At 40.5% G+C, this 16,754-nt stretch overlaps 2 protein-coding genes across 4 annotated transcripts in view; both read right to left on the reverse strand.

Moving 5' to 3' along the window:
* Window positions 1-16,754, reverse strand: part of LOC116058582 (gastrula zinc finger protein XlCGF57.1-like) — a 308,880-nt gene that overhangs the window by 18,615 nt on the left and 273,511 nt on the right. The gene's annotated exons all lie outside the window — the stretch shown is intronic.
* On the reverse strand, window positions 769-12,773 carry LOC116057805 (dehydrogenase/reductase SDR family member on chromosome X-like). Its single transcript, XM_031310410.2, has 7 exons — window positions 12,350-12,773; window positions 10,463-10,570; window positions 9,194-9,262; window positions 7,197-7,298; window positions 6,903-7,110; window positions 2,225-2,432; window positions 769-1,165 (listed from the first exon to the last, which is right to left on the reverse strand). Exons 1-7 carry the CDS (start codon window positions 12,615-12,617, stop codon window positions 983-985), a joined length of 1,146 nt encoding a protein of 381 aa, XP_031166270.1. The 5' UTR covers window positions 12,618-12,773; the 3' UTR covers window positions 769-982.

Here is a 16,754-nt window from a genome sequence, read left to right on the forward strand (position 1 = left end):
TGCTAAAACGATACTTTTAGCCGGTGCCTAAACGGTGCCTGAGCCGATACTTTTTAAAAAGATTTATATATACACACACACACACACACACACACACACACACACACGGTCAAAAGTTTGGGGAAATTTCCATTCCACTCCATTATAGACAGAATACCAGCTGAGATCAGTTGCATTGTTTTTTTAACCAGGGCAGCAGTTTTCAGATTACATTATGTGCTTACATAATTGCAAAAGGGTTTTCCAATGTTTTCTCAGTTAGCCTTTTAAAATGATATCAGATTAGTAAACAGAATGTGCCTTTGGAACATTGGATGAATGGTTGCTGATAATGGGCAATATAGATATTGCATTAAAGATCAGCCACTTCTTTCTACAACAGTTGAAAACCCTTTTGCAATTATGTAAGCACATAATGTAATCTGAAAACTGTTGCCCTGATTAAAAAAAAAAAAAAAAAAAGCAACTGATCTCAGCTGGTATTCTGTCTGTAATGGAGTGGAATGGAAATTTCTAAGTGACCCCAAACTTTTGACCAATAGAGTGTGTGTGTGTGTGTGTGTGTGTGTGTGTATATATATATATATATACACACATACACAGACTGTTGAACGTCCCTGGTGTTGGAATCCTCTACAGTGAAATACAGACAAACTTTTACACCGTTTAGCTGTCAGCATTGTAACCGTGTTTAATCCAGCTGCTAGCTAATGGTAGGCTTACGTTACCTGCTGCCATGTGTAGTGTTAACTAGCGTGACATGCGGCGATGTTTCGGTTGCCTCTAACGTCCGTTTCGGAGCATCAGAGAGAAGCGCAGGCATTTAAGGGGCACCGAAATGGGGCACCGAAATGAGGCACCGAAATCCGCGTTGCTATTCGGTCCAGTAGATAACGGTCATTAAGGCACCGGTGCCGTATTAGCACCGTGTCTCGATACCCAACCCTATTAGAGACACAGATCCACTGTGACTGTGGAGGAGTCAGGCCTCCTGAAGGCCCACCAGCTCACAGCTCTTCTTCCACAGCTCGGCTTGCAGCTCAGAGTCGTAGGAAGTGTCCGAGGACTGCTTCCTGTGGCCGTTGTACAGGTAACAGCCCCCCACCCCCTCCAGCTCAGAGGCAGCTGCAGCGTAGACAGATATGGACGCTCCCTGGGCAGGAGTCTGAGAAGGAAATAAGAAAGGAGTTCAGTTCCTTGAGGTCTTTTTGTCTTAAAGTGCAGCACATGTACTGATGTCTCACTCCACGCTCACATCCTTTTGGTCCATGGCTTCAAATTTAGATGGAATACTAGAATAGTAACACACACAAGCACTTCAGTGTGAGAATGTGAGTTAAAATCAATTTTTTTTTTGTCAAAGGAGTTTGGTGGCTTTTAAGAAAGACGTGCTATATTTAGAATATTTTCACAGCTTTGCCTCGCTGTCAGGCAGCCCTTTATGACGGGGAACTGAAGCCGTTATCTCCACTCTCCTGAAAGCCACCAGTCAAAAAAACTGCCATTTAGCGCTGGCATTCACATGATTCGAAACCTAATTGATTAGGTTTCTATGGTGACCTGTGTCAGTGCCGTTTGCTTGAGGCCGAGTTGGCGTTTCCATTTGAAAACCCCGGAAAGGAACGCGGATGGAGTCAACTTTTGAAGCGACATTTTGTAACATAAATTTAGAATGAACGAATACCTGCTGCCATAATTATGTGAGGCTTGGGCGGATGCTAACAATAAAGACTAACTTTTTCAGAGGCCTTTCCTTAATGTTTTATTATCCACAGAAAAGCTTTTTTTGCCATTTGACTTCTTGACTATGCATAACAATAACAGCCATGCTTAACTTTCTTGCACATGCAGTCCTAAAAGAAAACATATTTTAGTCTTCTTATGTAGAAAAAGGGGTAACACTTTACTTGAAGATATCTACATAAGAGTGACATGACACTGTCATGAACACATGACACTGTCATAACAGTCATGACACATGAACCCTAACCATAACTTGTCATGACAAAAACCGAATGACACTTACTAAAAGAAGCGTTATGTCATAAACATTTATGACTGTTTATAATGTTTATGACACATTCATGACAGTGTCATGTCACTCTTATGTAGATGCCTTCAAGTAAAGTGTAATCGAAAAAGGTACTGTAGATGCTTCTCAAGATATCATGTCCGCGTCGCTGGGATCGATGGATAGATCTAGACGAGAGAGTGAGAGTGTTACCCTGAACAGGATCTTGGCCACCGGTTTCTTCAGAGCCTGCGCGATGCTCCATAGGTTGTCGTACAGCGGCGTGTTCACCATGCCAGGGTCTACGGCGCTGGCGGTCACCGGGAAGCCGCCGGCCGCCAGCTGCTCCTGCAGGTAGTAGGTGAAGAGGACCAAAGCCAGTTTGCTTTGGGCGTAGGCACCGAGGGAAGTGTAGGAGTTCCTGGAGAGAGACAGGCACAAACACTCTGACTTTTAAAGTTTAAAAGTGTTTCCCCTACAATCTCCTGTGGAGATTTATTTTGAGGTGTCCATACCAAGGTTATTATAGTTTAGCATGTTTCATTGGTTTTTATTTTCAATTCGTTTTTACTTTTTGTTTTCAAATTCAGTTTAGTTTTAATTTGTTTTTAAAGTGGGTTTGATGGTTTAGTTTAGTTTTTTAGTTTTTGAAAATGCTTAGTTTAGTTTTTATTAGTTTTAGTGTTAGTTTTAGTCTTGTTTTGTAATATGGGTTATTTGTCAGGGCCAAGATTAAAAAATGTCAGAAAAAGTATTGTGTAATAATAACTCAACAAAAACATCATACAATTTTAGAAATATGTATTCACAATCTATTCAACCATAACACCGGTACATAAAATGTGCATATGGTCATAAACATGTAAACACACACAAACAACAAACACACAAGACGCCGCATTAAGTGCAAAATGTGTAAGTGACGTGTGCCAGGAAAAAACCTAAATAGCCAATAGACTAAAGAAGACATACATGAATAGGTGTTTTAAACTTTGGTTCAAGTAAAGTGGTGAACTTTTTGAAGTCAATCGACTCACACAGTTGTGGAGACATCCCAGTATCGATACACATATTAACCCACGCCTCCTCCCGCTTTTGGTGTTCCTGCGTATGTACTATCGGGTCGCCGTGAAAGCAGGCCTGTAGTGTTCTGTCCTACGGTTGTCTCCGTCATGCTGCCTGGCCCTGAAGCGTTACCGTGGTTAGCTTCTGTTTCTGGGGAGGGGGGCTTGACGTTCTCCTTTACCTTGTTAAGGTAAGCTAGGTTAGCCTCCTTGTGCGCGCTTCTCAAATGTACTTTCAAATTCGTGGGATTTTTCCCTTTAATAAATTGTCCACATATTTTACCACCTGCCACCGCAAGGCACTTGCTTTTATCTGACACAGTCATAATCAAATAGGTGGCTTTCTTCAGACTTTCAGTACCGCCATGATGCCAGGAGAGGGGCATGGACTATGCTGTGTTCAATTTCCCATGGAATGTCGGAATTTCTGGGTTCCCAGTGGGAAACTGTATAATGTCTATGGTCAGAAATGTCAATTGAAAGATATATTTGCTCTATGAAAGACATTGACAAAGACGAAAACTAAGGACATTTACTCGATAATACCGTTTTAGTTAGTTATCGTTTTTTTTTGTAATGCCTCGTTTTTATTTTTTATTATTTTTTTATTATTATTATTTCGTTCGTTTTCGTTAACGATTATGACCTCGGTCCATACAGACGTCGTCCTATGTTTAAATCCCTTGATTGGCTACAACCTAAATCTAGAAAGCAATGTCACTAGATTCAGATCATTTTCAAGTGTGTGTATTTTAGGGCTGCACAATATATCGCAAATTTATCGCTATTGCAAATGTTGATATCAAGGTACACGTATCGAAAAGACTGCTTGAACTGCAATAAATGATAGCCTGTTACATGTGCCATGCAGTCACACTCTGCATGTCAAAATAATCGCTACTGACTGAGGTGGCAAGGAGCATTTGTTGTAATTATCGCAAGTGACGTCATCATCGTTATATCCAACAATTTTATCACATTTCGCATGTTTTCCTGATATCGTGCAGCCCTAGTGTATTTCAACGGTCCCTTTTGCTTAAAAGGTTTAGGCTTCATGAAGATCTTTTACCCTAACCCCTTAGATACGTTAGTGTTGTAATGAGGTCTGTGACTCATTTTAGGCCAATCGACAGAGATGGCAAAAGTACTCACTTCCTGTACTCAAGTAGAAGTACAGATACTTGTGTTAAAAAATATTCTGGTAAAAGTAGAAGTACTGATTTAACTTCTTTACTCAAGTAAAAGTAACAAAGTACAGGCTTGGGAAATTTACTTAAAGTATAAAAGTAAAAGTAGCCTTGCGAATGACAACCACTTTGCATAAAAAATGAGAAACTTCAGTGGACATGGACAAAAGGCTCTTTATATGCCATTGCCTACATTTTAAATGGATGTCTGCCAATAGGCCTAAAACATCACATATATGATAATTGTGACAGAGACTGGGACTCCAGGTTAATAAGATTCTGACTGAGTAGCAAGATATTAATTTAATTGTGATTCTGTGAGAATTCAAACATGAGTCCTCTCACTTACGTCTGAGAGGTTTGAGACATTAACGTTAACATTAGCCCAAAATAAAAGTTGATTTGAGACAAGACCAAGTAACGGTAACGTTAACTTAAGTGGTCTCGAAAACAAGAACGGCCTTGAGTAACGTTAACGTTACTACAGCACTGTTACACTAAATCAAGTTACTGAATTTAACGTAAACTTAATAAAGTTACTGAAACAAACAAGAAATAGCTTTTGATAACAACAAAAAGATGCATTTATGTGTTTTTTCAAATTCGATGGTGAATTCTTAAAAGCCAGCAGTTTGTGGTGTTTCGGTTGGCACAATGTCCAGCACATTATAACAACGTATATTCCCATCCAATTAGATTGAATTCGGTATTGATGACGCAAAAAATAATAACCAAGCCAATTTTGTAAAATCTAAGGAGTAGAAAGTACCGATATTTGTGTTAAAAATGTAGGGAGTAAAAGTAAAAAGTCGGCACAAAAATAAATAGTAAAGTAAAAATATCTGAAAAATCTACTTGAGTACAGTAACAAAGTATTTGTACTTCGTTACTTCCCATCTCTGCCAATCGAGGACCTTTTCCTAACCCTTACCATTCATTTCTGTTGCTTAAACTTAAGTAGTTCCGTTTCACAACGTTAACCACATGTTTAAAACTGCAACCCTAACATTAAACAGAACAGTCCAGTGTTTAAAGAGCCCCTATTTTTCCCGTCTTTTAGTGTTATATCTTATTTTGTGTATGTAATAGATGTATTAAGTACAAAATAGGGAACGACCGATACTGGTTTTTCAAGGGTGATACCGATTATTAGTAGTTAATAAAACTGATAACCGATATGCATCTACAGTGAAAATTAAAATCTTTAGGTCAAAATTAAGATTTTGGAATGTTACAAACTCCAACACAAAACTTTATTTAAATGCTTTGCGCAATTATTTAATACATTAGAAACCTTCAACATTATACACAGTCAAAGGTAGTCAGATAGTGTTGTGGGCGGGACATTAAGTCAGACTCAGTGGTGAGTGAAACCAAAGCAGAGGGATCTACACAGAGCGGTCACGGAGCCAAAGTAGCGCACTTTTTAATTAATTAACTTTATCGGTTATCAGGCAAATAAAACGCTGATACAGATAATCTGCAAACGGCCAAAAAACGGGTCTATCCCTAGTACGAATTGTTCTGCCCATAGTTGCTGCCTGAGCAGGCACAGCCCACCCAGTGGCTAGTTTCAATTTGGTTGACCAATCACAACAGAGTGGGCCGGCTGACCAATCAGAGCAGACTGGGCTTTTCAGGAAGGTGGGCCAAGAGCTCACAGAGTGTTTCGGACAGAGGAGCTGCAGCAATGTGCAGTATGAGAAACATATATATGTTTTTTTGAACATCAAAGCTTGTAAACCTATTCTAGCAAACCCCAAGAGTACAAATATGACACTTAAAGGGAGTATAATAGGGTGCCTGTTACGAGTTCGGGAAAAAGTGGACCCAAATACAGAGCGAGGCAGGCAGGCAGGAGATGGTTTGAGCTTGATTATTTAATGATAACAAAAAACGGCAGTTCAGGGACTGGAAAAGAACACTGAAAAACTCAGAGGGAAAACTAACAAAGACAGGGCAACGGACACAAAATGATCTAACAAGAGACAAAGGGAACACAGAGGTTAAATACATGAGGTAATGAACAAATGAGGGACAGGTGATACAGCAGGTGAAACACATCAGGGCGGGGCAGGACAATCAACCAAGGCGGGAAAACAGAAAGTAAAACTAGACCAGACAAGACAGAAAACAGGACTATCAAAATAAAACAGGAAACCGAAATACACAAAACAGGATACATCAACACAACAGGGAACAGAAATATACAGAATAAATACAGAAACACAGGGAACATACAGAAATGAAAATACAGGCAACAGAAAAGTCCAAACAGGTAACCGAAATGTCCCAAACCATAACAGTGCCACCGCGCGGCCTTTTCACAACATTAAAACGAACGGTCATGCATGTGGTTTTGGGAGTGATCTTGTCCTCACCCTAACCAATCATCACAATTGTTGCTTAAACCCTAGTTAGTATTGTTGCTGCATCAACTTAAGTCGTTCGGTTTCACAACGTTAACTACGGCCACCGTGTTTTCCGACGGTCAATAGAGCTGTCAAACATGTCGTTTTGGGAGCCATTGGCAGTCGACCAAGTGTATTGTGGACGATTTCCAGGATTTGAGAACATGTCTGACACGGACAATCTCCTAAAAGGCTTTAGAGTCTCCGGGCCAAGCTGCTAGCTCCTTACCTGAGGTTTAAGTCGTCCATTTGCACCACTCCTGCGTAGTGCGTAGCCGAGGACATGTTGACCACCCTGGAGCAGCGGCCCTGCCGTCCTGACCTCTTCAGCGTGTCCAGCAGCAGGTTGGTCAACAGGAAGTGGCCCAGGTAGTTGAGCGCAAAGTGGAACTCAAAGCCGTCCTCCGTCCGTCTCTCAGGAAGCATCATGGTTCCAGCTGCGCCAGAGAAGGACCCACGGTTTTGGACTATGCAGTGTGTCAGTCTGTACGGTGCATTCAGTGCGAGAGTGTGTGCAGCGTACCGTTGTTAACCAGGACATGGAGGGGGAGCCCTCGGTTTTGGAAAGTCTGAGCAAACTGTCGCACTGATTTCAGACAGGTCAGGTCCACGTAGGCAAACTCAACTGGGAACAGAAAGCCAGGTTAGCACAGACTCTCAGAGCTCTGACGGAGTCCTCCATGTACATGAATAGGATATGATGAGTTATTCTGCCCTGTTTAAAAGGTTCAAGATTGGATATTTCACTCAATATAGGCATTGGGGTTAGATAGAAAGTGTTTACTAACCCCCATTTCATGGTGCGTTGGTGACGTCGAACATGACACACCGGATAAAAACACAAGGCCAACTCATCTATTGGCAATGAGAAAGAAGTCTATCGCCTTTAACAGGTTTTTCCCCCCATTGGAAAAAAACTCATATATACATGATACATTTGGTGGGAAAGGGGTATAAGCCTCCTTTTCACATTACACATGGGAATTTGATTTGAACGTTAATATGAAACACTGATTTGATTTTAATTTGAAGCGCAGCTTAAAAGATAAATAAATAGTTAAGAGTTAGACATTCTCTAACCCCAGAACATTGTAATTTCCCCTTGCGGGATTCATAAAGTATACATTATTATTATCATCGCACTTCTGTTCCATCTTTGTTGGGAGTGGCACATGCTCAGTACCTAGGTAAGGACTACTAGCCAGTCAGAAACAGAGTATGAGGGCGTGCCACGCTAGCAGTTAGGTGACACAAAATGACGCACATTTGCCAAGGAAGTAAAGGCTGGACTACAATAGAGCAGTTTGGCGCAGTTTGTGAACAGTGTTTTCTGTTGGAGATGGTAAGTGCCATTGGGATGGACTTTGGGCTTTTTCACTTTGTAAACCTATAACATGCACAAAAAAGATATATAACACAATAAAGGAAAATGAAAAAGCCAAAAAGCAAAATATGAGCACTTTAATATTAAAGTCTCCCATTTGAGCAGTATCCTGCATTACACTGATTGCGATTCCTCCAAGAGAGGGTCAAAGTCGGTTGTCAGGGAACGAGCGGTTGCAGAAGCTCTGTTAGAATTCACTAAATCACTGTGGGTCTGAAACAGAGATTATTCATAAAGCACTCCCTCCACACTTTCACCCACAGATTTTACATTTTATAGGACACTTGCCTGTGCATCACTTCAATCCGTTTAACAACAGCTGGCTAAGATAAAATCGAAAGGCGAAGCAGTGCTACTTCTGCTACTTGGGCGGAGTGATATACTTTGCAGCACCCCGAGCAGATCAGCAATGCTTCGCCTTTCTGAGAATATAGTTCCCAGTTTATATACGGTTAGAAGATGGCTGTGTCTCATGTGACCTTATTTGTACACGCTGTGACTATACAAATCACAACATGTAAATAGGAAAATGTTGGCGTTATGTTGTCACTTATTTGGAGCAGTAGGCTAGTTGGAACCGGTTACCTCCAGGATCTGTGCTAGGCTAAGCTACCGGTGGAGTCGTCGGACAGAGTTACAACACGCACGGAGATGAGAAGGGTATGTATGGACTTATCTAACTCTGGGGATTACGGTGAATAAGCTAGAGTGCCAATAAGTCGGTGTGTTCCTTTAACTTTGGAATGATGTGAAGAAAAGAATCTTTTCACATCTGAATGTGTGAGTGGTGCGTCGGAGGAAAGGGCAATAAATCATCAATTATTGTTCATTTTCTCTGCTGCTCAGAGTAACTACTGTCATTTAGAGCGGATTAATCTTTATAAGCCTTTTTTAGCTTCTAATCTCCCTGCGCAATTTTTTTTTTTTTAAATAATGTAATAACTAAACTAATCATTTCATTGTTTTGCTAACAGTAAAATAACTATTAGCTAAAGTTTAACTATCAATTCACCATTTATTATTTATGTACACGTTTAAGATAAAATACTGCCGAATTAGCTTTGGCTCGCTGCTCGGTCACTTCACATTTTAAACCAGACTGTTGTTTTGGCTGAAAGGACCGGGAGAGAGATTACCTTTCCCCACGCAGTCTTCTTCCTGAATCCTCCAGATGGCCGCTGCGCCTTCTTCTCTCTCGTTTCCAGCTGGAGGTGATGGGAGATCAGAAGCTAATGTCCAACAGATATTCACCCAATCCTACTGCCTACACTTTAGCTACATCTACACTACGTTTTCAGTTTTAAAGGTCCAATATGTAATATATTTATTACTGTAATAAGTCCAAAAATGACCCCGATGCGTCATCAGATATTAAGGAAACATGCTTAGTGGAAATACTATCTTTTCTGACAACAATGCTAATGCCAGTATTTTCTCCTTTTGAAATTTCCGTTCCATGACGGAATGTCTGATTGTGTTTTTGCCTGTGTGTTGTTATCAACTGCCCAGTGCCAGACCGGGTTTCCAGATATACCTGTAAAAACGAAAACCTAGTGCGCTACAGCTGTAACGTCAGTACAGCCATGAAAGCAGCAAACAAACGAACAGGATCAACAGAGATAAATTCTACCCGACCTAAAAAAAAAACGGCATGTTTTTAACAGTTGCGTGACCAGAGACGTCACAGTTTGGGATTGTGGTTCACAGGTTCTTAGTGAGCAAAGTTCAACCATAGCTACATTGTTAGCTACTACAAAAAGTCAGGCACTGCTAGGCACTGTTAGGCAAGGACACTAGTGGTGCGTCTCAGCATAGCCATCTAGCGGTAGGGGGTTTAAACACAAGATCAAAGTGAACCACTGTCTTACATGAATATTTTTGCACGTAAACTAAAAAATAAAAAAATAAATAAAAAATTGATATTGCATTTTTGAAAATCTATACAGTATTGCAAAATAAAATAACACGATACTCAAGTGTATCGATTTTTTCTTACACCCCTAGCCAACACTGTTCGGAGTCCATATGTAAAAACGTCTATTAGCTAGCAATCAGGAACATGTGCATTTATAAACAACTTTTTTTTTTTTTTTTTTAAAGCCCACTAAACAGAGCTTTGAAAATAGGGCAGCAAAAAAATTGTTAGACATGTTGGACTACACATTTTGCTATGCAAGAAAGGGGCCCTGTGTTGTTACATGATGAGTCCAAATAAAACCAGATTCTAAACAATTGGGGCGCACAATTGGTGTCTTCATTTGACAACATTTGCGTTTACAGTAAAAAAAACAAAAAAAACAAAAAACAGCTACAGCCGGACTGCAGAGATGTATGAACCTGTATTAGGAAGGGGAGGCAGGGTGCGTGTAATCTGGCTGAAGGCGTGTGATTGGACAGGAGCCTACCTATGACAACATGCATGCCGAGCCTTGCCAGATGTTTCGCTGTCTCAAAACCCATTCCTCTGGTACCGCCAGTCACAATGGCAAATCTTCCATTCTGCTTGGGCAACACTGTGAGGAGGAGAGAGGGGACCACATCAGAACATTATGCACTCTTCATTTCCTGAACATACAGTAGGTGGAGAACCGATTCCTACTTGGAATCGTTTCAAAAATTACGATTCCAGCAGAATCGTTTCTTTATTGGAATCGTTTGGAATCATTTAGAGGATTTGGTTTCAAATCCGATCATCGCTTCCCAATTTAACCTGCGCAAGTTTTGGTTTCCGAAAGCGGCCAGGCGCTTGTTGTGTTGCAGCCTTGGAGCTGTAATTGTTTGCCCTCTGTCACTAACAGACAAGTTCCCAAACTCTAACTTGAAGCACTAAATTGATTTAAAATTAAAAAAAAAAAAAAAAAAAAATATTGAGCCCCCCCCCTAAAAAGGGTCTAAAAATCGTCACTGGTTACTACTCATTAACTAACCAGTCGCTCCTCATTAATTCCTCATTCATTAATACAGTAACTACCAGTCTGTTTATCAGTAACTAATCATTAGTGCTTGAATCACAGTTAATCAGTAACTACTCATTAACCAAACAGTTGTTCCTCATTCGTTCTCAGTAACTACCTACATTTTTGTGTACCTTATTGAAAAGTGTTACCCTTATTGTAAAGTGTTACCAAATTTTATCTTCCTTTGGTTCAGCCCAATGCCCCATATTGAGCTCTGGGTATCCTGCTTGGCTTTGCTTTATCCGTCACTCGTTTTTAAATCTGCGCTATAAATGAAGTTATTACAGCCTAATTAGTACGATCCTCCTCCGCAAGTCCCCGACTAACAGCCAATGTCTCAGTGTTCAAACGGTCACCTGACCACTCACACACGATCCCTGTGGCAGCGTCGTTTCAGATTTGGTTGACGACGTTAACTTGTGATTATTTTGCTGGGAGGTTAGGCTATATTGCGTGCGCCACTCTGAACTGCACAAGCACAAACTGCTTTGCTTTTCACATGTGCCGAACTGATCACAAGACTTTGGTTTCTAAAAGTCTGAACTCAGGATCCATCCAGCTATGTTCATTCGTCGTCAAATAACACAATACGCAATAGCTCGTTCGGGATGAGCTGCGCCTCGTCTGTAGAGTGGAGGAGGGCAGGCGGCAGCAGCAGGGAGCGGTGACAAAAATCCGCTGTCAAGTCGGACAGTTTCCAGCCGATGTGGTCCGATTCCGATTTGATAAAATGTTATCAGGCCCATATATCAGCTCCTACACAGTCTCCAGTTGTTTTAATTATGACAGACAAACTGTCAAAATGCTCTACATGTGATCTGTTGCTGATGTTAATAAACAACAGACTGTAGATGATCCGTAATCTGAACAGATTTAGTCTCTCTGACTTCTAAACATAACTATCAGCCACACAACATGTGTTCTGTACAGAATACGCCTTTAAATATAACACAGCTGTTAGATCAGCTGAGAGGCCGGCGTTTCCCGGCATGCCCCGGGTCCGCCTGGGTCTTGCAGTCGGTGAAAAGCAACTGCGCTGCCTGCGTCTCACAACTGCGGCTGCCTTGATCTCGCAAGGTTATTGTTGCCCACGCGTGCATGACGTCAGGGCAAGCCGGGATCAAGTTGGATACAAATCTAACCGGCATGCATTGGGCGGCGATCGATTCTGCGCAGACCTGGCTCATCTCGAACGAGTCTATTATGTCTGTAAAGTGTCACATTTCTAACGGAGTCTGGCATGTGCACGGGGGGAAATTATAACTTTGATGAACAGAGATAAGCGACACAGAAAAAGACATTTAGACACTACAACAACTTATACTGTGACCTGACCTGGGAGCGTAAAAGATCTGTTGAAGGCCTGATAGAGAAGAACTTTGATTCCGCAGAAATGCAGCTTGAGAAGAGGCACCAGCACCGACAGCAGCCACATCCTTCCGTTGTGTCCGTCCGAGCGCAGCTTCAGAGTCCTACTGTGGTTCACGGTAATGAGTCCGGCTCCGAGCCTGCTTGGGGTTTTTTTCTGTCCGTGATTCCGCCTCCGAGGAAAGTGCGTCACAATATGCCCCAAAATGGTGCAGATTAACTGAGAAACATCCATGGTTACATTTATGAATGAGTTGTATTTTATTGTAGCCTGAAGCAAATAATGCAGACCCGGAGAAAGGGAAACTTCTTTGGGAAAATCCACTTTTAAGATAAGACACAGGGGAAATTCCTGTGCAACAAGCAGCTCAAAAGAAGAAGAAAAAATGTACACACATCAGAATAACACAAATACACATTAAGTATAGGAGAAAAAATATACATAAAGTATAAGAAATAGAAAAAGTAGAATTAGTTATAGTAATTAGGAATTAGTTTAATTATTTAATTTAATTAGTTACTTATACAATAAACACCCTTATATAAACAGACACAGATATAGAGATGAGTAAGGTGCGGATGAATAGAAATTACATATTGCACAGTTGAAGGTAGTTGTAATAAATAAATAAATATGCAGTGCAGAATATAGTGATGGCTCATAGTGCAGAAACAGCTAACAGTGCTATATTATGATGTTGCATTAAAGAGTCTGACTGCTGCTGGGATGAAGGACCTGCGGTAGCGCTCCTTCTTGCACTGAGGTGAAGAATTACAGAACTAACCAAGAACTAACATATCAGCATGGAACTTCCCCAGCTGATTACTGACATTAGGACAGTCATTTTTTTTTTTCTTTTGTATAACAAGTTTCTGAAATGTTCTGTTTAAATACGCAAATAAGGCCTTATCTAATGCTAACTTTTGGTTGAAGTTAGGAGAAGTCTACAGACACAAATGAACAAAGCGTAGTAAAAATAGAGAGCCCAGAATTGAACAGACCGGTGCGTGAAAAACATGTTTTAGCCTAAGTGTCTCGCACCAAACTCATTTGATAACAATGGAGATTAAAAAAAAATGCAAAACATCATTATGATATGCAGGGCTGCGTGATATGAGGAAGATATTCCAATGTTGTAGAAATATCGTGATAAGGATATCACTTGAGATAAAAGGCAGGTATTAAAGGGTTCTCAGTTCTGCTGCTTGCAGTGTTCTGCTTAAATACAACTACATTGCTTATTGGATTTAAAACAAGCAAAAGGAAATCATTTCCAACCTTCTTTCATTTAACAAATTGAACACTGAACACAAAAGGCAGCACTCAAAAAACAATGACATTTCCATTTTAAAGTGATGACTTTCATGATGGGTTTATTGCGCGAGTTGATATGATAACGTTGGAGAAAAAACAATACAATTTATTGTGCAGCTCTAATATGTCGACTTATGTCTTGCCTCTGAAATAAGAAGAAAGAAAGAAAGAAAAAAAAGGGGCTGGGTAGCTCACCTGGCAGAGCGTGAGCCCCATGTACAGAGGCTCAGGTTTTCGCCGCAGCGGCCGCAGGTTCAATTCCAACCTGTGGCCCTTGGCTGCATGTCATTCCCCGTATCTCTCCCCTTTCCGGCCTAAGCTGTCCTATCAATTAAAGGCCCTAAAATGCCTAAAAAAAAGAAAGAAAGCATGAGGAGTTGTTGCAGTTTTATACCACTGACACTAAATATAGCTTAAGTATATTATAGTAAGCAAAAAATATTTATTTTTTTAAGGATCTACTGAAGCGGCTGTCTGTGTAGACACTGTGTGAAGGCAAACGACCACAGCCAGGATTTAAGAAACATTGAACGCAGCTATTTCTTCAATTGTTTGGATTTTTCTTTTTTATATATATATCCATTTAGTTGACTGGTTATTTCAGACACGGCCCTCTTGTGCTGCAAGTTCTCAGTAATCACATATGAACATCTGCACAGCCCTTAAAAATGAGATTATTTCCTCAATTTGTTTCATGGACCATTTAACATGTCTATAAAATGTTGAAATATGTGGATCAGAGTTTCCCAAATGCCCAAGAAGACGTCCTCAAATGTCTCGTTTTGTCCACAACTCAAACATATTCAGTTTACGGTCACAGAGGGGTGAAGAAACTAGAACATATTCACATTTTACAAGCTGCAATCAGAGGAGTTTTTACTTTTTTCATAAACGATGAATCAACTATCAAAATGGTTGGTGATTAATTTAGCAGTTTACAACTAAATGATTAATCATTGCAGTTCTAATATTGGTACACAGAAAAAAGTTTTGCCCGCAAAAGTATCGGGGAGATGAATATAAATCTGTTTCTCAGTCTTCTCCGAATGGGATTAGTAACAGCTGTGAGACACAGAAGATCTCACTGGGGAGTTTTTCTTTGGCCATTTAATTTGTGGCAGCGCGTCTGGATGAATAATTTGTCATGGCGTGATAGAATGCGACCACTTTGTGCATTCAGGGTATGTTGGATATTTTGGGACCATATTTACACATTTTTACAAACCACGAGTTGAAATGTGACGCGTAGACATTTCTGTGACCTGCGACGCTCCGTGAAAGAAAGCTTTCAGATTCACAATGGAGGCGGTTAACATTTCCAACCGTACGCATCCTGCCAACATCACGCTGCAACCAGAAAACATCGGCAAGATCAAAACAGGGAAAGCCCCTGGGTTATCAGAAACTGGGGCTGACATTTTAGAACGTTTTCAGATGTTATTGTTGTTACAGCAAAACCCCTTGAAGCCTCCTGGAGATGTAACCTGTAGTGATGGCTGAACAAGTAGCAGAAGATCTCAACAACAAGAAATCCAAAAGACAGACTAATTTTTAACAAAAAATACAAAGTCGCCATTTCAAATTCTGAAGCACTTCTGAAGAGAGGAACGTGTCTGTACACACAGAAACAGAAATACATTTCTTACGTACATGTCCCAAAATACAAATAACTAGGAATACAAATTTTCCAGAATAAAAAAAAAAAAAACAAACGACAAAAAGCTTCCTTTTGTTGTTCAGGTAAGCTCTAGGTACGGGAGCTATATGCATCTTCTCTGTTCAGGGTTTTGATAACAGAGGAGTTTATGTTGCATTTTATTCATCACTTTGATTTAGATGTTTCGATGCATGTCTGAGGAGTGTGTCTGTGGCAGCTCTGACTGTCGTGTTTAGCTCAGTGTACCTCAGCAACCCGTTCTCACTCCCAACCCGCAAAATACAGACGCTTGGTCATTGGCTCTCAGCGTCATAGACCGACGCAATAAGCACCCTTCAGCGTCTGTATGCAACTCACCGGGCAGAGCAGTAGTATTAAGAGCGACAACGGGAGCGAGTAGTATGAAAGCCTGAAATTCTACGCAGGGAGGTTGGTTGGGCCAAACAACACAGGACTTTCAGCCCAGAGACTAGGGTTCGTGTCCCGTATGTCTAGGGTTGCAAAGGGGCAGAAATTGTCCGGTAAAATTCCGGAAACTTTCCATGGAAAATTGAACCTGGGAATTTTGGAAACATTCTAATTTTGATTTACTAGTTAGTGTGCAATACAATTACCACACATAGGTTAATAAAAGCAATGGGTTATGGCTTTTTTTCCTAAACCCAACTGTTGCGTTGTTCTTTTCCTAAACCCAACTGTAAACCTACCTTTTATAAGCCCACCCACGATCATTCCCTAAACCTATCTGCGTCAAACGTGTCGACAATAGTCTCGACCCAGATCTGACGCTAAAGGAGACTTTCAGCGTCGATAACGCCAAAGATGCATGACCAAGCATCTGTATTTTACGCGATGGGAGTGAGAATGTGTTGACCCCAGAGCCAGCTGATTAAACTGTTCACGGCTCAAGTTCCTGCTGTTCTGTCTGACATTTGGCATGACAGTTAGAACCCGAATGCAGACACAGAACACAGAGCCAGGGGGAGCAAGTGTAAGAGCAGAGTCCAGGTATTCAGAGGGGCCGAGTCCGAGGTGAGTCTGGGGGAGAGCTGGGTAATGCAGAGTAGGGCTGAACGATTTTTGAAAATAATCTAATTGCGATTTTTTTCCCAAATATTGCGATTCGATTATTTTTTTAAGCTTTGTCTTCTGTATTATTCAACAAAGACAAACAATAAATCATTTTATAGTATGAACAACACACAATTACACACTAGACAGTTAAATAAGTAAAGATATATATATATATATATATATATATATATATATATATATATATATATATATATATACACACACATACATACATTCGTGGCCAAAAGTTTTGAGAATTACATAAATATTGGAAATTGGAAAAGTTGCTGCTTAAGTTTTTATAATAGCAATTTGCATATACTCCA

This window comes from Sander lucioperca, chromosome 24 (assembly GCF_008315115.2).
Source record: "Sander lucioperca isolate FBNREF2018 chromosome 24, SLUC_FBN_1.2, whole genome shotgun sequence".
Classification (NCBI taxonomy): Eukaryota; Metazoa; Chordata; class Actinopteri; order Perciformes; family Percidae; genus Sander; species Sander lucioperca.